Raw genomic sequence first — 14,855 nt, 5'->3', positions numbered from 1 at the left:
CGGACCGGGTGGCCGCCGTAGAGAGGGTTGGCCCTCACCAGGCACGGGTGGGCACCATTCCGGGAAAACTCTTGTTTCGGAGGAACCCTGGTCGAGGTGTGAGGCGAGGGTGGGTCTAAGATGGCCTAAAATCGTTCCAGCAGTTAATAGGAGGTCTATTGGACATTTATCTAGGGTTGAGACCGGGTGGCCGTTGTAGAGGCTGGCGGTCTATGGGGGGTGGGGGGGGGGTGGGGGGGCAGCATAGTGGTTCTTCGGGGAAAGCTCTTGTTTACTCGTGAGCGTGTCTCAAATTTGGTTTCAGGCCATGTTCGGAATTTTTTAATTTTTTCCAGTTTGGGCGCCTCCAGCTCCGCCCCAGACCGGGTGGCCGTTGTAGAGAGGGTTGTCCGCAACCAGGCACGGGTGGCCGCCATTCCGGGAAAACTCTTGTTTGGGAGGAACCCGGGTCGAGGTGTGAGGCTGGGGTGGGTCGTGGGTGGCCTAAAATCGTTCCAGCCGTTAATAGTAGATCCCTATGGGACCTTTATCTAGGGTTGAGACCGGGTGACCGTTGTAGAGGGTGGTGGCCTATGGGGGGGCCAGCATAGTGGCTCTTCCGGGAAAACTCTTGTTTACTCGTGAGCGGGTCTCAAAGTTGGTTTCATGCCATTTTCGGAATTTTTCATTTTTTCCAGTTTGGTCGCCCCCAGCTCCACTCCAGACCTTTATTAGTGGATCGGACCGGGTGGCCGTTGTAGAGAGGGTTGTCCCCCACCTGGGACGGGTGGCCGCCATTCCTGTAAAACTCTTGTTTCGGAGGAACCGGGGTCGAGGTGTGAGGCGGTGATGGGTCGCGGGTGGCCTGAAATCGTTCCAGCAGTTAATAGGATGTCTCTATGGGACCTTTATCTAGGGTTGAGACCGGGTGGCCGTTGTAGAGGGTGGCGGTCTATGTGGGGCGCTTTCTGGACATTTTCGACACGCGCTCTTTAGTTCGCATCTTATTCAGTGTTTTAAAGCACCCGTTCAGGGAACTTTCTATCTCGGGATAGGTCATTGAGGACATAAGCCCTTCACTGGTCAGGAATCTGGCGTACTTCTTAATGTTGATCGTAACATTGTAGCCCCACGAGGCCGATAGCGTATTTGACTTATATATTTTTCTACAAGAGCGGGATCAAAGATGTTACGAACCACGCCTGCATCTCTATTATACTTCAAGTATTTTTCAATACATCTAGCATACTCCAAAGCTCTATCCTCTGGAACAGACCCACCCTTAAACGACGTCAGGTACTTCTGGAACTGAACTGTCACCTGTGATAGGCCAGCAATATATGACCCATGTGATGTTTCAGGAGAGGCCCCTAACGGTCCAGCTACAGCAGAGGCCTCTCCTGAAACATCACGTGGTGTTTCGTGAGACGCCAGTGAGGACCCAGATTTCTTTGATCGTTTCGTACTGGGTGGATCAAGATTAGAAATGCTATAAATCGAGTGGTTGTTGTCATCTGACTTACTAAGAGATTGGTCTGAAGGACAATAAGGAGGCCTTTTTTTGATACTCTTGATACCCACGTTTAGAAAAGTGCGTTTTCCGTACTTTGTGTTTATTTTCATTTTCCACTCTCTATCTCCCTGTGTATGATGCAGCTAGGCAAGAGGCAAGGGTGACGTAGGCCTAGCACGGCGGTGACGGCTAATGCTCGCTGAACGAATCAATCAGTCCCTGCTTCCCTGGAGCCGTGCAGTGATTGCCCGCCGAGCCGCAGCCGGGCCGAGCTGTGTTTACTTACACAGTGGTGTAACGGAGACAACTGTTACGTCTTCTGTCTCTCGTGGTCGATACCCACATTCAGAAAGTCTAGTAGAAGTGCTGCTCATGGATACCCACATTCAGAAAGTTGTCGATTTCTGAACGATACCCACATTTAAGAAAATGTTCATTTTCATACTTAGAAAATTTTACTCTATTTTTAGCTTTTATAAAGACCTCTTGAAAGATACCCACACTTAAGGAATGGTTGCTTTTCCTACTTAGAAAATATTATGTTGTGTTATGTTGTTTTTTTTTTTTGCTTTTTCTTAAAACCTCTTGAACGATACCCACATTTAAGAAATTGCTTATTTTCATACTTGGAAAATTTTCGTACTTTGTCATTTCTTACATAGCAGAGTTGATCTCGTGGATAGCCATTTGCTAATTGAGCCTTCCTAGGTACCAGTGGACGGGGCTTGACGAGACGTTTCCATTGGTACCAAAACCATGTCGCTCTGCCCAGAGATGACCGCTCCAGAGCCGTTTTAGTGTTTTTGCAGTGGGTCGTTGATACCCACGTGTAGAAATTAAAATTGAATCAGTTAAATGGCCATTACTAGCAAACCAGACGTCGGAGCAAGCTGGTTCGGATACCGTTGGTAACGTCTTGTCAAGCCCCGTGTTTTGGCATATAGTACGCCCGAGTGTTAACACATTTTAACCACAAGATCTGCACATACATTTTAAAATTGTTCAAATGTTATATACAAGCAAAAATCAATTAACAAAATAAAACACAAACAACAGAACAGTGATATATTGATAAAGGTTGAACATGTACAGTTTAAAGAACGAGCTACACTAGAAAACATATAAAACACAAACAACGTAACAGAACAGTGATATATTGATAAAGGTTGAACATGTACAGTTTAAAGAACGAGCTACACTAAAAAAACATGCCGAAAGGAAACGAAAGAAAACCACGAACTACAAATAACAGGAAAGAACAGTGGTATATTCATACAAGTTGAACATATACAGCTATTTCTTTCTTGGAGTTTTTCAACTGGCGCATTGCCAGAACCCATATTTTGTCCTTGATATTGTTTACTGATAGGCTGCTCCATCTTTCTTTTAACTGACTTACTGTACCTAGGTTATCTCCAATTGCTTTCTTAGTGGGCTTCTTGTTCAGTGCCACAGACAATGTTATTTCGTACATCCAGTCTCTCGAGAAATCAGCCTCACCTTCCTTTGTCCATGTCCTCCTTATTCGTTCAGTTTTTCCCGTTGAGTACGTTCTATTCTCCTCTTTCGAGAAAAGACAACTTGAACGAGGTAATGGCTCAGCGGCCACGGGCGTGTCCCCGCATGTCTGTAAAGACTGTTGAACTGTGTCTTATACACCTGATGGGAATTCAGTCGTACACATGAACTCCGTCATTATATCACTTGATGTGACCAGTGGTTGTGCACATTCGGGTGACAGGTCAGGAGGCTGTGGCGAGAACATCGTGGGAAGTTGCGGAGCAGGAGTGAGTACCATTGGAGCAGTTGTCGAAGCGCCGACATCACTTGGTACTGCCGACGTCCCTGGCAGGGACGGGGACAAGGCATCGGACTGTTCATTTTCAGTGTCTAAAGGTGGAGCTCGTGAAATGGTGGCAGTTGGAAGCACTGTACCTGAGGCAGTCCTTGGCGGGGAGAATGCAAGGCTCTTCCGAGTTTCAAGCAGCTCCACAGAAAGGCTCGCTGTGGTTGAAAGATCATACGTTGTTCTTTCAATCCAAGTGTTTCATCTGCATTGACAATTTCTCACGCAGTTCTGGGAACTTTTTCAGGACAAAGGTCACGAAGTGTTTCCTGTTGTCCGATGGACTAAAAGGCCCATATTTCTTTCCCAGTCCGCATGCATTCCATGTTCCGTCTCCTGTCACGAAAGGATGCATGACATTGGATGAGGAAGACGTTTGTACATAGTTGCACAAGTTTAACAAGGCATCGTATTCAGCAACCGTAACTGGTACCGTGACCGGCCCCTGGTACCTGGTCTTAAGCCCGTGCTAGGGGGCGTGGGCAGTGTTGCATTTTCCATTACTGCTTATGAACAGACTCAATCAAACCGAGTCTGCAATTTTCACTGTTTGCACTGTTTTCGGTGCTTCCGAGGGATCTACTTTCCAGATTTTATTATGGTCGGATACAGTAATCACATAGAAAGTTTGGATGTCTCTTCCGACTACATGTTCCGCAGTGTGAACTTCTTCAATGGTCATACCTGGGATAACGCCTGTACGGGCTCCGGAATTAGCTAGCATCCTACAGAACAGGTATCGCTGAAGGTGTGGAGGCATCAACGCCTCGTCGCTTATCAAATATGCCTTTAATAACCTTAGAATGCGCAGTAAATTCTGAGATATCAATATTCAGGAGTTTTCGTCTTTTCACAGTCTGTGCCTTGATTCGGTGTTTCCCTATCTGCTTCCTAAGTGTCTTAACAAGCCCTTTACGCCGTTCGACTTGCATACGGTGCTTTCCTTCAGGTAGCAGTTCCACTTGCTCTAGAAAGTATAGAAACTTGTTCACATAAAGCATCACAGCCTTTCCCCAGTATGGGCTTTTCCCCTTTCCAACCTCTTCAAGGTACTCAGCAAGCTTCTGGGGCCGACACTCATGCAACATGGAGCTGACATTATGTAAACAGCCACGATGTCTCAGATATCGCTTTACAACGACACAGTACGCAGCTGCTCTAGCAGGCTGACAACTTCTCCCTAGCTGGCTGCACAGGTAGCGTTTCCAATATTCAAGGAGACCACGCCTTATCGTCACCCTTGGCCGCTGCCCTGCTTTACTGTTGCCAGGCCGGCGCCTCTGCGGAGAGACTTGCACCGTCCTGTAACCCAGCCGCCCGTGCTGGTTCGCCGTTCACTCGAAGACTTCTCTCTCTTCGCAGCCCTTGACCTTCCTGCGAGTCTCCATCTGATGCAGTAGACATCCTACACTCCCCCGAAACGTCAGACACGTCCGACGCCGGTGGTGGAATTGTGAACTCCATGTCTTTCACTTTCATAGCCTGACGGGCCAGGCGCCTTGAGGCCTCTCTATGGAAGCAATGCTTCCGGCCCCTTAGGTGAAGTGGTAGGTCAGCCACAATACTCGCGCAGTTGATCACGGGACACACTCTATATGGTCATCCGCGGTATTCAGTCTTAGCCTTTAACTGGGTAAATCTCGCATATAACTCACAGTTGGCTTCAGTCCTCATTACGGCCAAGTAATCACGCTTCAGATGAGGTGTCAACCGTTTAAAAGCCACCCGGCACACCGGGCAAACATGTGGCTGTCTATACTTTGTCATAATTCGTTTAAAACAACTTTATGAAAAAAAATCTTGGAGCCGATTAAAACACGTCTGTACACTGTTGCGCTGTGACTTATTATGAAAGATAAAAGGTCCAGTCTCTGCAGGGCACCGTCACAGCAACACTTATTCGACCCCTAGAGCAGCCGTTTGATAACCACTTCGACTGCGCCTGGTACCGCTGGAAAGAGCTAACCGATAACTGTCCAATGGTACCAAAATAAGTCAGTTCCGATGTCCCGTTGTTGCTCAGTGGCCATATTCTGTGTGCCTTTAGTGATTGTCATCCGTTTTCGCGACGCTGTACGCATGTAAACGGCTCTACAGTAGCCATCTGAACGCCCAGTCACTTGCGCTTGGTACCGTTGCAAAGCGAATCGCGCGACGTTTCCGATGGTACCTAAACCGTGTCGCTGCAATACGCCGTTTGACTTTGTCGGCCGATTAAATTCTCCAAGATGAGGCATTTTACGCATTTCCACAGTGCTGCAGTAGTCGCCCGTTCCGTCAGTTCGCCTTTCTAGGTACCTATGCACGGGATATATGAGACCTTTCCAACGCTACCGTGCCCAGCCAGTTCTGAAGCCCCATTGTCGCGCAGTGGCCGATTATGTGTGCCTTTTGCGCAGGACTTTCCTTTTGGCTATCCCTCTACCGTATACAATTATGGCTAGCGGTGAAAGGGTTCGGTTGTGTACCACTAAATTGAAATCTTCATACTATACTAAACTATGAGGCTTAGTTAATCCCCCGCCACGACAGGCTACGGGGGAGGGAAAGCAATGTTCTCTGTCCATCTGTCCGTACAATCTGTAACACTTTGATACTGATGATATAAAACAAATTCATGTGGCATTTTACCGTTTCTATCCATGGCATGTGAAATATCAAACAAAGCCATATTGCGTTTTACTATGTCTATCTGCGGCCTGTAAAATACTTCGATATTGATGATATCCTATAAATTCATTCTCTATATATCGCCTGTAATACGCTTCAATATTGTGATATGCATCTCTATTAATGATATAAAATGAAGTCGTATGTCGTCTTTCTACGGGTATTCATGGCCTGTAGTTTACTGGACACAACGAGCACAGCCATAGAACATATCACTGTGTCTATTCTTTTCACGGTAATATACATCCTAAGTGACGATATAAGGCAAAGAGATATGTTATTTCACTGTGGATATCCATGGCCTGTCATACGCTTATATATTGGTGAAATCAAATAAAGTAAAGTGTTATTTCACTGTGGCTATCCTTGGCCCGTTGTATAAGAATATATTGGACAAATAGAACAAAGTAAAGTGCCCTTTCACTGCGGCTATCCCTGGTCTGTTGTATAATGATATATTGGACAAATCGAACAATGTAAAGCGTCATTTCACTGTGGCTATCCCTGGTCTGTAATATACTTAAATATTGGACAAATCGAACAAAGTAAAGTGCCCTTTCACTGTGGCTATCCATGGCCTGTCATACGCTTATATATTAGTGAAATCAAATAAAGTAAAGTGTTATTTCACTGTGGCTATCCTTGGCCCGTTGTATAAGAATATATTGGACAAATCGAACAAAGTAAAGTGCCCTTTCACTGTGGCTATCCCTGGTCTGTTGTAAAATGATATATTGGACAAATCGAACAATGTAAAGCGTCATTTCACTGTGGCTATCCCTGGTCTGTAATATACTTAAATATTGGACAAATCGAACAAAGTAAAGTGCCCTTTCACTGTGGCTATCCATGGCCTGTCATACGCTTATATATTGGGGAAATCAAACAAAGTAAAGTGTTATTTCACTGTGGCTATCCTTGGCCCGTTGTATAAGAATATATTGGACAAATAGAACAAAGTAAAGTTCCCTTTCACTGTGGCTATCCCTGGTCTGTTGTATAATGATATACTGGACAAATCGAACAATGTAAAGCGTCATTTCACTGTGGCTATCCCTGGTCTGTAATATACTTAAATATTGGACAAATCGCACAAAGTAAAGTGCCCTTTCACTGTGGCTATCCATGGCCTGTCATACGCTTATATATTGGGGAAATCAAATAAAGTAAAGTGTTATTTCACTGTGGCTATCCTTGGCCCGTTGTATAAGAATATATTGGACAAATCGAACAAAGTAAAGTGCCCTTTCACTGTGGCTATCCCTGGTCTGTTGTATAATGATATATTGGACAAATCGAACAATGTAAAGCATCATTTCACTGTGGCTATCCCTGGTCTGTAATATACTTAAATATTGGACAAATCGAACAAAGTAAAGTGCCCTTTCACTGTGGCTATCCATGGCCTGTCATACGCTTATATATTGGGGAAATCAAACAAAGTAAAGTGTTATTTCACTGTGGCTATCCTTGGCCCGTTGTATAAGAATATACTGGACAAATAGAACAAAGTAAAGTGCCCTTTCACTGTGGCTATCCCTGGTCTGTTGTATAATGATATATTGGACAAATCGAACAATGTAAAGCTTCATTTCACTGTGGCTATCCCTGGTCTGTAATATACTTAAATACTGGGCAAATCGCACAAAGTAAAGTGCCCTTTCACTGTGGCTATCCATGGCCTATCATACGCTTATATATTGGTGAAATCAAACAAAGTAAAGTGTTATTTCACTGTGGCTATCCTTGGCCCGTTGTATAAGAATATATTGGACAAATAGAACAAAGTAAAGTGCCCTTTCACTGTGGCTATCCCTGGTCTGTTGTATAATGATATATTGGACAAATCGAACAATTTACAGCTTCATTTCACTGTGGCTATCCCTGGTCTGTAATATACTTAAATATTGGGCAAATCGCACAAAGTAAAGTGCCCTTTCACTGTGGCTATCCATGGCCTGTCATACGCTTATATATTGGTGAAATCAAACAAAGTAAAGTGTTATTTCACTGTGGCTATCCTTGGCCCGTTGTATAAGAATATATTGGACAAATAGAACAAAGTAAAGTGCCCTTTCACTGCGGCTATCCCTGGTCTGTTGTATAATGATATACTGGACAAATCGAACAATGTAAAGCGTCATTTCACTGTGGCTATCCCTGGTCTGTAATATACTTAAATATTGGACAAATCGAACAAAGTAAAGTGCCCTTTCACTGTGGCTATCCATGGCCTGTCATACGCTTATGTATTCTTGAAATCAAACAAAGTAAAGTGTTATTTCACTGTGGCTATCCTTGGCCCGTTGTATAAGAATATATTGGACAAATAGAACAAAGTAAAGTGCCCTTTCACTGTGGCTATCCCTGGTCTGTTGTATAATGATATATTGGACAAATCGAACAACGTAAAGCGTCATTTCACTGTGGCTATCCCTGGTCTGTAATATACTTAAATATTGGACAAATCGAACAAAGTAAAGTGCCCTTTCACTGTGGCTATCCATGGCCTGTCATACGCTTATATATTGGTGAAATCAAACAAAGTAAAGATTTTAACCGATAATATATAAAATCACCAGGTTTTTTCTGCCATTCACTTATCTAAAATACATCAGTGGATACACATACCAACTATTTACAGGTCACACTACAGTTAACAGTATTCCCTATATATTCTATATAAAACTGACGTTTTTAAAGGCCTAACGAACACAGCCCATTTCACATGAGAAGTTATTACGTCATTTCAAATAGTTAAGATAAAACAAATACAAAATACAGAGAACAGGACGGTCATGTATCTTCTAAGATATTTATCTTGTCACATTTGCTTACTGTAAAAACACATCAAAATCATGTTGCTGGGACTGAATGTACTACTGCAACCTCATCTTCCCAATTATACTACCGAAATGTAAAAATTACAATACATCCACAATGAAATTTAAACATTTTCAATTTACACCTCTGTGGGAATTTCAAATGAAAAACTTCAGCTGTCTTTGATAAAAGCAAATGTCTTCCACAAGTGCCTAATCATCTGAATAGTACTTTATGAGTCATATGAGCACCAAGACCTCAAGTGCCTAATCGGAAGTTTAGTGCTTTGATTATCAAAAGTTTCACGGGCCATATTTCCAAAGTGCCTCCAACAGCAAATCTGGCTAGTTATCAAACTTGGCTGAGGACTTATTGGCAAAACATTTTGTTCAAATTTGATGAAGATTTGACAAGAAATGTTTCACTTACAGCGGACAAGATGTGTGACAGATAGACAGACACTGTGACACACATAGGAGTAAATCAATATTTGTCCACACCACTGTGTGGTGGAGACATAATTAGTGTTTAAAACATGTATGCCATTACCCAACTACATCAGATGGCTCCCACACTGGTTCCTTTACTAAAAACTAGACCTATACAAGAAAATTTAATAAAAACAAAACACTGGATACTCTGCTAGTGTTCATTGTGACAATGTCCATAATACACTCTAAATAGTTATAATTCATATTTGTACATGTAAAACTTCTCAACTTGTGCATGATACAAACTTAGAGGGACAAGTTTCTATTTAGCAGGCCTTCAACATATATTCTCAGTAAATGTTTGATTGTTTTTCTGTCATTTTTTTCTTGCATACATAGCTCTTACAGAAGAAGGGTAAACAAGTAGCTGCAAACGTTTTATGCCCCAGTTGGCAAAATTGTTGATACAAAGCAACCTAATGCCCCAGTTGGCAAAATTGTTGATACAAAGCAACCTAAGTCCAAAACGAGATCAACTTCAAGGTCAAACCGAGGTGATGTCTGAGGAATGGTCACAGGTTACATCTGCATTAGTATCAAGTCATTCTAGTTAGGGGTATTTGCAAGACGAAACAGTTCCATTTGGTTAACCTCGGTCAGATGGACAGACAGGACAATCAATATATGTCTCCTGCATCAGCAGATGCCGGAGGCGTAAGAAAAATATCTACAATATGTGGTATGTTTGCTTACCAAGTCCACAACTGCTTGCTGGTCTTCTTTTTTCCCCCCGCTTTTAGCTCTGTACATATGGTTTGAGATACACTTGTCACTTGGGTAGAACCTCTTGTTGGATGGGTGGGGCAATGGTCTGCAAATATCTTTAACATAGCTGTTAAGTAGAGTTCTCATTGCATCAAGATTGCTCACTCCACTTTGGCACATCTCTGCAATTTTCTGTGCCAATCTTGGATCTATTGGTTCGGGTGTAATCTGCCATAAAGAATGAATATGGTTTACCAAAAGAAGGTGAATTCTTTTATTTGTATCCGCAATAAAATTTACAATGGATTCTTCTCGGTAAAAATCAGAAATGATATAAACACTGTATGACACAATCAAAATGCTTAATAGTGTATAAAACAGGCTTATCTTGAGAAAAGTCGAGCTTAGAAGGGTACAAAATAAATGGTAGTCACATAATGGCAGATACAAATAGTTTTTTGGCTCTGTACAGCCAAAATCTATAGTTGTTTTTTTTGGTATTATTTTGGCTAAAATCACATGACAAATGTATGCTTGACATGTAGAGAGCACTTTTATTAAGAAATAACAACATGACAATTTTTCTCAAGGAAACTCAGATCAAACACCACCAGTATAATTTGGGTCTAATTTTTAAAATGATTCTGCAGTTTGTGTGTTTGACGGAAATTATTTTTCTTGAATCTAACATGACCCCATTTTTCTTCTGATTTTTATACAGCAATGACAATATTCTCCAAGATAATGTAGGTTACAGATATCTAAAATTGGTTTTGTTGTGTGCTGCGGCCATTGGAAATAGGTCAATTTCATATAGAACAAAGAACAACAACTATTTAGTGTGTTATAACCTCTTATGCAAAAATTTGGTTCAAGCGATGTGATAGACAGACATACAGGAGTAAATCAATATGTCTCCCACCACACAGTGGTGTGTGGGGGTCATAAAACTTTAATTATGTCAAAACATACTTCGCCCAAAGTATGGCAGGTGTGGTCCTCAATGCTAGCCAAATGGGCTATAACCACCCGCTCAGAAATAACATTTTCTCCAGAACGAATTTTACTCAGAAGCTCTTCTGCGATCTTGCGTCTTTGACTTTTAGGTGTATCTTTATCTATCTGTAAAAACAAACTGAAGCTATCAATAAAGCACATTTATATCTACAGATGAGATTTTGATATAGAAGTCAAATGCTGTGTTGATGACATTTCATTCTTAAAATAAGACCTCATCCTTGTATGTAATCAACTGGGTCTTTACTATTGCTCCTTGCTTTATTCAATTCTATTCAGTGGTTTACAACACACAAAGAAGACAGAAAATTAAGCTTATAATATCTGATGCCAGTTACGCCCAGTTTTATGACAATCTTTACAGTAGTTGTAATATTTTGTGCTTCAAAATTTTATACACATTACACAAAAATATCCTCAAAACAGTCATGACAGTTTCTGTTCTGGTGTACAGAACTACCCTTATATTTATTATTCAAATCATCATGTGAGATTTAAAATATTGTAAATGGTACATGAAAACACCTTCAAACAAGAGCACTGCCCTGCGCTCATCTGATTTTTGTCTCTGAATAATACAAATATTGTCCAACCAATGACTTTCCAAGTCCGAAATGGACCATAATTCTGGCAAAAAAATTGTAGAGCTACAGTACTGGATGTGCATCTAGTCAGCTTTTAATGGCGAATAACTGCTCTGACTTTTAAAGCAATACCTTTGACCATTCAGGAGAAAAGTTTACCTAAATACTAAACTTAAACTAGAAATCTGATATTGACTAAGTCCATAATGGGCCATAATTCTTGCAAAAAGCAGGATAGAGTTATGTTTTTTGCTGAACAGTGTTAGCTTATGATGGTGAACAAGTATTACAAGTTTAAAAATAATATCTTTGATAGTTAAGGATAAAACTTTACCTAAATGGGCCATCATTCTTGCAAAAAGCAGGATGTAGTTATGTTTCTTGCTGTAATGGTTCAGCTATTGATGGTGAACAAGTGTGGCAAGTTTCAAAGCACTAGCTTTGATACTTTAGGAGAAAAGATGACCTAAACATGAAACTTAACCACGTAAGGTGAAACTCATCATTTTCTTTTTGTTCAATAAATCAGATGAGCTAAATATGACAATAAAGTTGATAGATGCCTTTCTTACTTATTGTCTCCAAAAGGTTCAGAATATTTCAACATTAACATTTCATCTTTTTATGGGCTGAATACAGCGTGAAATTTACCGTAAATGTGGGGAACCTGCATATTTCCCTAAATACACATCTCGCAGGGCAACCAATTTTCTTAGAGTCTTGCATCAAAAACTTCTTTCCTTTTGTGTACCTGTGATCTTCATCTCTCTAAAATAAGCATTACATGCTAAATCAGGACAGTTAACACTACAGTATTACTTGCTAGTTTACATTGAAATAAATGTATTCCATAACTCTACAGTACTATACTTCTTCCATTACAAAATAAACTTTTTTAACTAATATTAAATAGTTACTGATATGTAGAAGATCAATTGTTACATAGGTTAAGCAGTTCTAACAATTTATAAATACTGTCAATTTTTTTTAAAATTGTCATAAAGTTTTATAAAATTTAATGTGAAAATATATTCTAACGAAGTTGTTGCTTCTAACTATACATGTAAAGGATATACAAGAAAATTACCCTTTCAAGATCTTTTTGCAATTTACGTTTTTCTTTCCTGTTTTTACCAAACTGGCAGTCAAATATTTTCCTTCCGAGTATTACAAATGGTGTACCACTGAAATTAATTCTCCCATGCAACACCTCGGAAGGGTCTTCCCAAAACACTTTCTTAGCTGTCTCCAAACCTTTAAATAAAGAAAACAGATATTATTATTAGAAGAACCAGAGCCCGGCTAATAATTTTCTACAAAATTGTCCACCACGTTGTAGCTATTTTTCCATAAATGAACTTACTAATACCAGCTCATTCAAGAACATGGCATGGACATGGTAACCTATACAGCTTTAGACACATTGGCACATCAAATGATTCCTATATGTACATTTTTTCATAGGACAATAGGTCAGTGGAACATGTTGCCGACTGTCGCACATACAGCAGCCGCAGTGGACTGCTTCAGAACTCTTGTCACTGTGCCTGTCCTTATCTCTTCTCTAAATCTTTAAATACTGACCAATGTACAAAGTTTTATTAATGTAAAAAATTGGAACAGTTTTAATGTTTTAGCACATGTATAAATCTGTTGTAAAAACACGATCAAATTTTAATCACCACCTGAACATAATCTTCAGTTATGAAGGAATGTAGTAATTTTAAGAAGAAGGATCTGTTGATTTGACAGCGATCGATCAAGTTGGCAAATGCTTTGAAATAAAACAAGGCGCAAACACAAGCTAATTAGAGATTACAGATCCGTACCCCTAGACACTTCCATAAATATAATGTAACAGATCTATGCAAGTAAATATCTACACATCCAGAATCTGTTTTTTCTTCTTCTTAAACATTTGGCAGCTAATGACACTAAACTAAAGAAACAAAACACAAAATATGCAACATTCCAAACGAATTTCGTTCGAGATTTCCTAACAGAACATATATTTTGGACATGAAGCCAGTAGAGGCTTTTCAAATATTTTTTCTTAATCAGCTAAGTCAATTTTTCTGATATAAGTAGACCATACTCATGATAAAAGTAAGACACATGTCATGTATCGCAGCATAATTTTATCCGGAAATATGTTCTATCCAGCTGCTACTAAACTTTTCAAACATGGGGAACGGAATGTAAGTGATACTTCATAATAAAACGAAAAAATTCAAATACGAACCAATCTTTCCGAAATCCTTTGTAACCTTAGAAGAAGCATATCTGCTGTTGGTCTGCAACTCGTGTTGCCTTAAATTTTCGTATGCATCTTGCACATTACTAAATTCGCCATTTTTCAGGGGAAGTAATCCAGTTAGCTCAAAACAGAATTTGGTGGTACGAAACCGTACCCGTTCACCGATAGCCATAATGCATGCGGTAGCCGTCTAGCCAAAAGGCGTGTCCTTTTGCGCATTGTCATCCGTTTTCGCGACGCTGCATGCATGTTAACGGCGCATTTCGGCAGCGCTACAGCGACCACCAATTCCGCCGCTCATCCTTTCTAGGTACCGCTGCGCGGGAAGTGTCGAGACCTTTCCAATGCTACCAAGACAAGCCTACTCCGATGTACCCTTGGCCAGCAGCGGACGATAATGTGCAGCACACTAGTCTGGGAACCGTTGTTAACACCGCATAATCGGCCCTGAGGCAGACGTCCGACCTCCCAGCCTGCCTTGCTAGGTGCCAATCGAAGGTGACGGCTGCAACATACCTTTATATGGGACAGGAGTTACGCACGGGGCCATTGTTGTCAAGTCAGAACCACTATACAGCAGTTTCCTAACATTTTCAGAGCCCCTGTAGGACATACCAGAGCCACAGTTTAACTATGTGTGCGCCCCGATCTGAAAATAAGCATTAAAGCCCCTATTGCTAAAAGCTGTAGCAGTTGCCCAGTCCCAAAACCCTAACCCTAAACCCTAACCCTAACCCTAACCCTAAATAGCAATATAGGATATTATAAAATTTTATAGGCGGAAATTCGGCGCATTCTATCAATGCCCTTTCCAACGGTACCGGTCCCATTTGCCTCGATGATTGGACGGCCGCTCTGGTGTCGTTTAAATGATTTGCAAGGAGTCGTAGCAGTTGCGTCCCTTACACCTTTGCTGTCGTGTATCACACAGGTTACACATAAATGGTCATAACTCAGGAACGAGACGTCG

At 41.1% G+C, this 14,855-nt stretch overlaps 1 protein-coding gene across 1 annotated transcript; it reads right to left on the bottom strand.

Moving 5' to 3' along the window:
- Positions 1 to 9,702: 9,702 nt before the first annotated feature.
- LOC128547699 (uncharacterized) lies at positions 9,703 to 14,057 on the bottom strand. The gene is made up of 5 exons (XM_053520785.1): positions 13,871 to 14,057; positions 12,716 to 12,882; positions 12,280 to 12,396; positions 11,000 to 11,149; positions 9,703 to 10,255 (listed from the first exon to the last, which is right to left on the bottom strand). The coding sequence occupies exons 1-5, from the start codon at positions 14,055 to 14,057 to the stop codon at positions 9,959 to 9,961; spliced, it is 918 nt and encodes a 305-aa protein (XP_053376760.1). The 3' UTR covers positions 9,703 to 9,958.
- Positions 14,058 to 14,855: the final 798 nt, after the last annotated feature.

The sequence above is a fragment of the Mercenaria mercenaria genome, chromosome 13, assembly GCF_021730395.1.
Source record: "Mercenaria mercenaria strain notata chromosome 13, MADL_Memer_1, whole genome shotgun sequence".
NCBI lineage: Eukaryota > Metazoa > Mollusca > Bivalvia > Venerida > Veneridae > Mercenaria > Mercenaria mercenaria.
The sequence above is the reverse complement of the archived record's forward strand: the minus strand, read 5'-3'. Positions and strand labels throughout refer to the sequence as shown.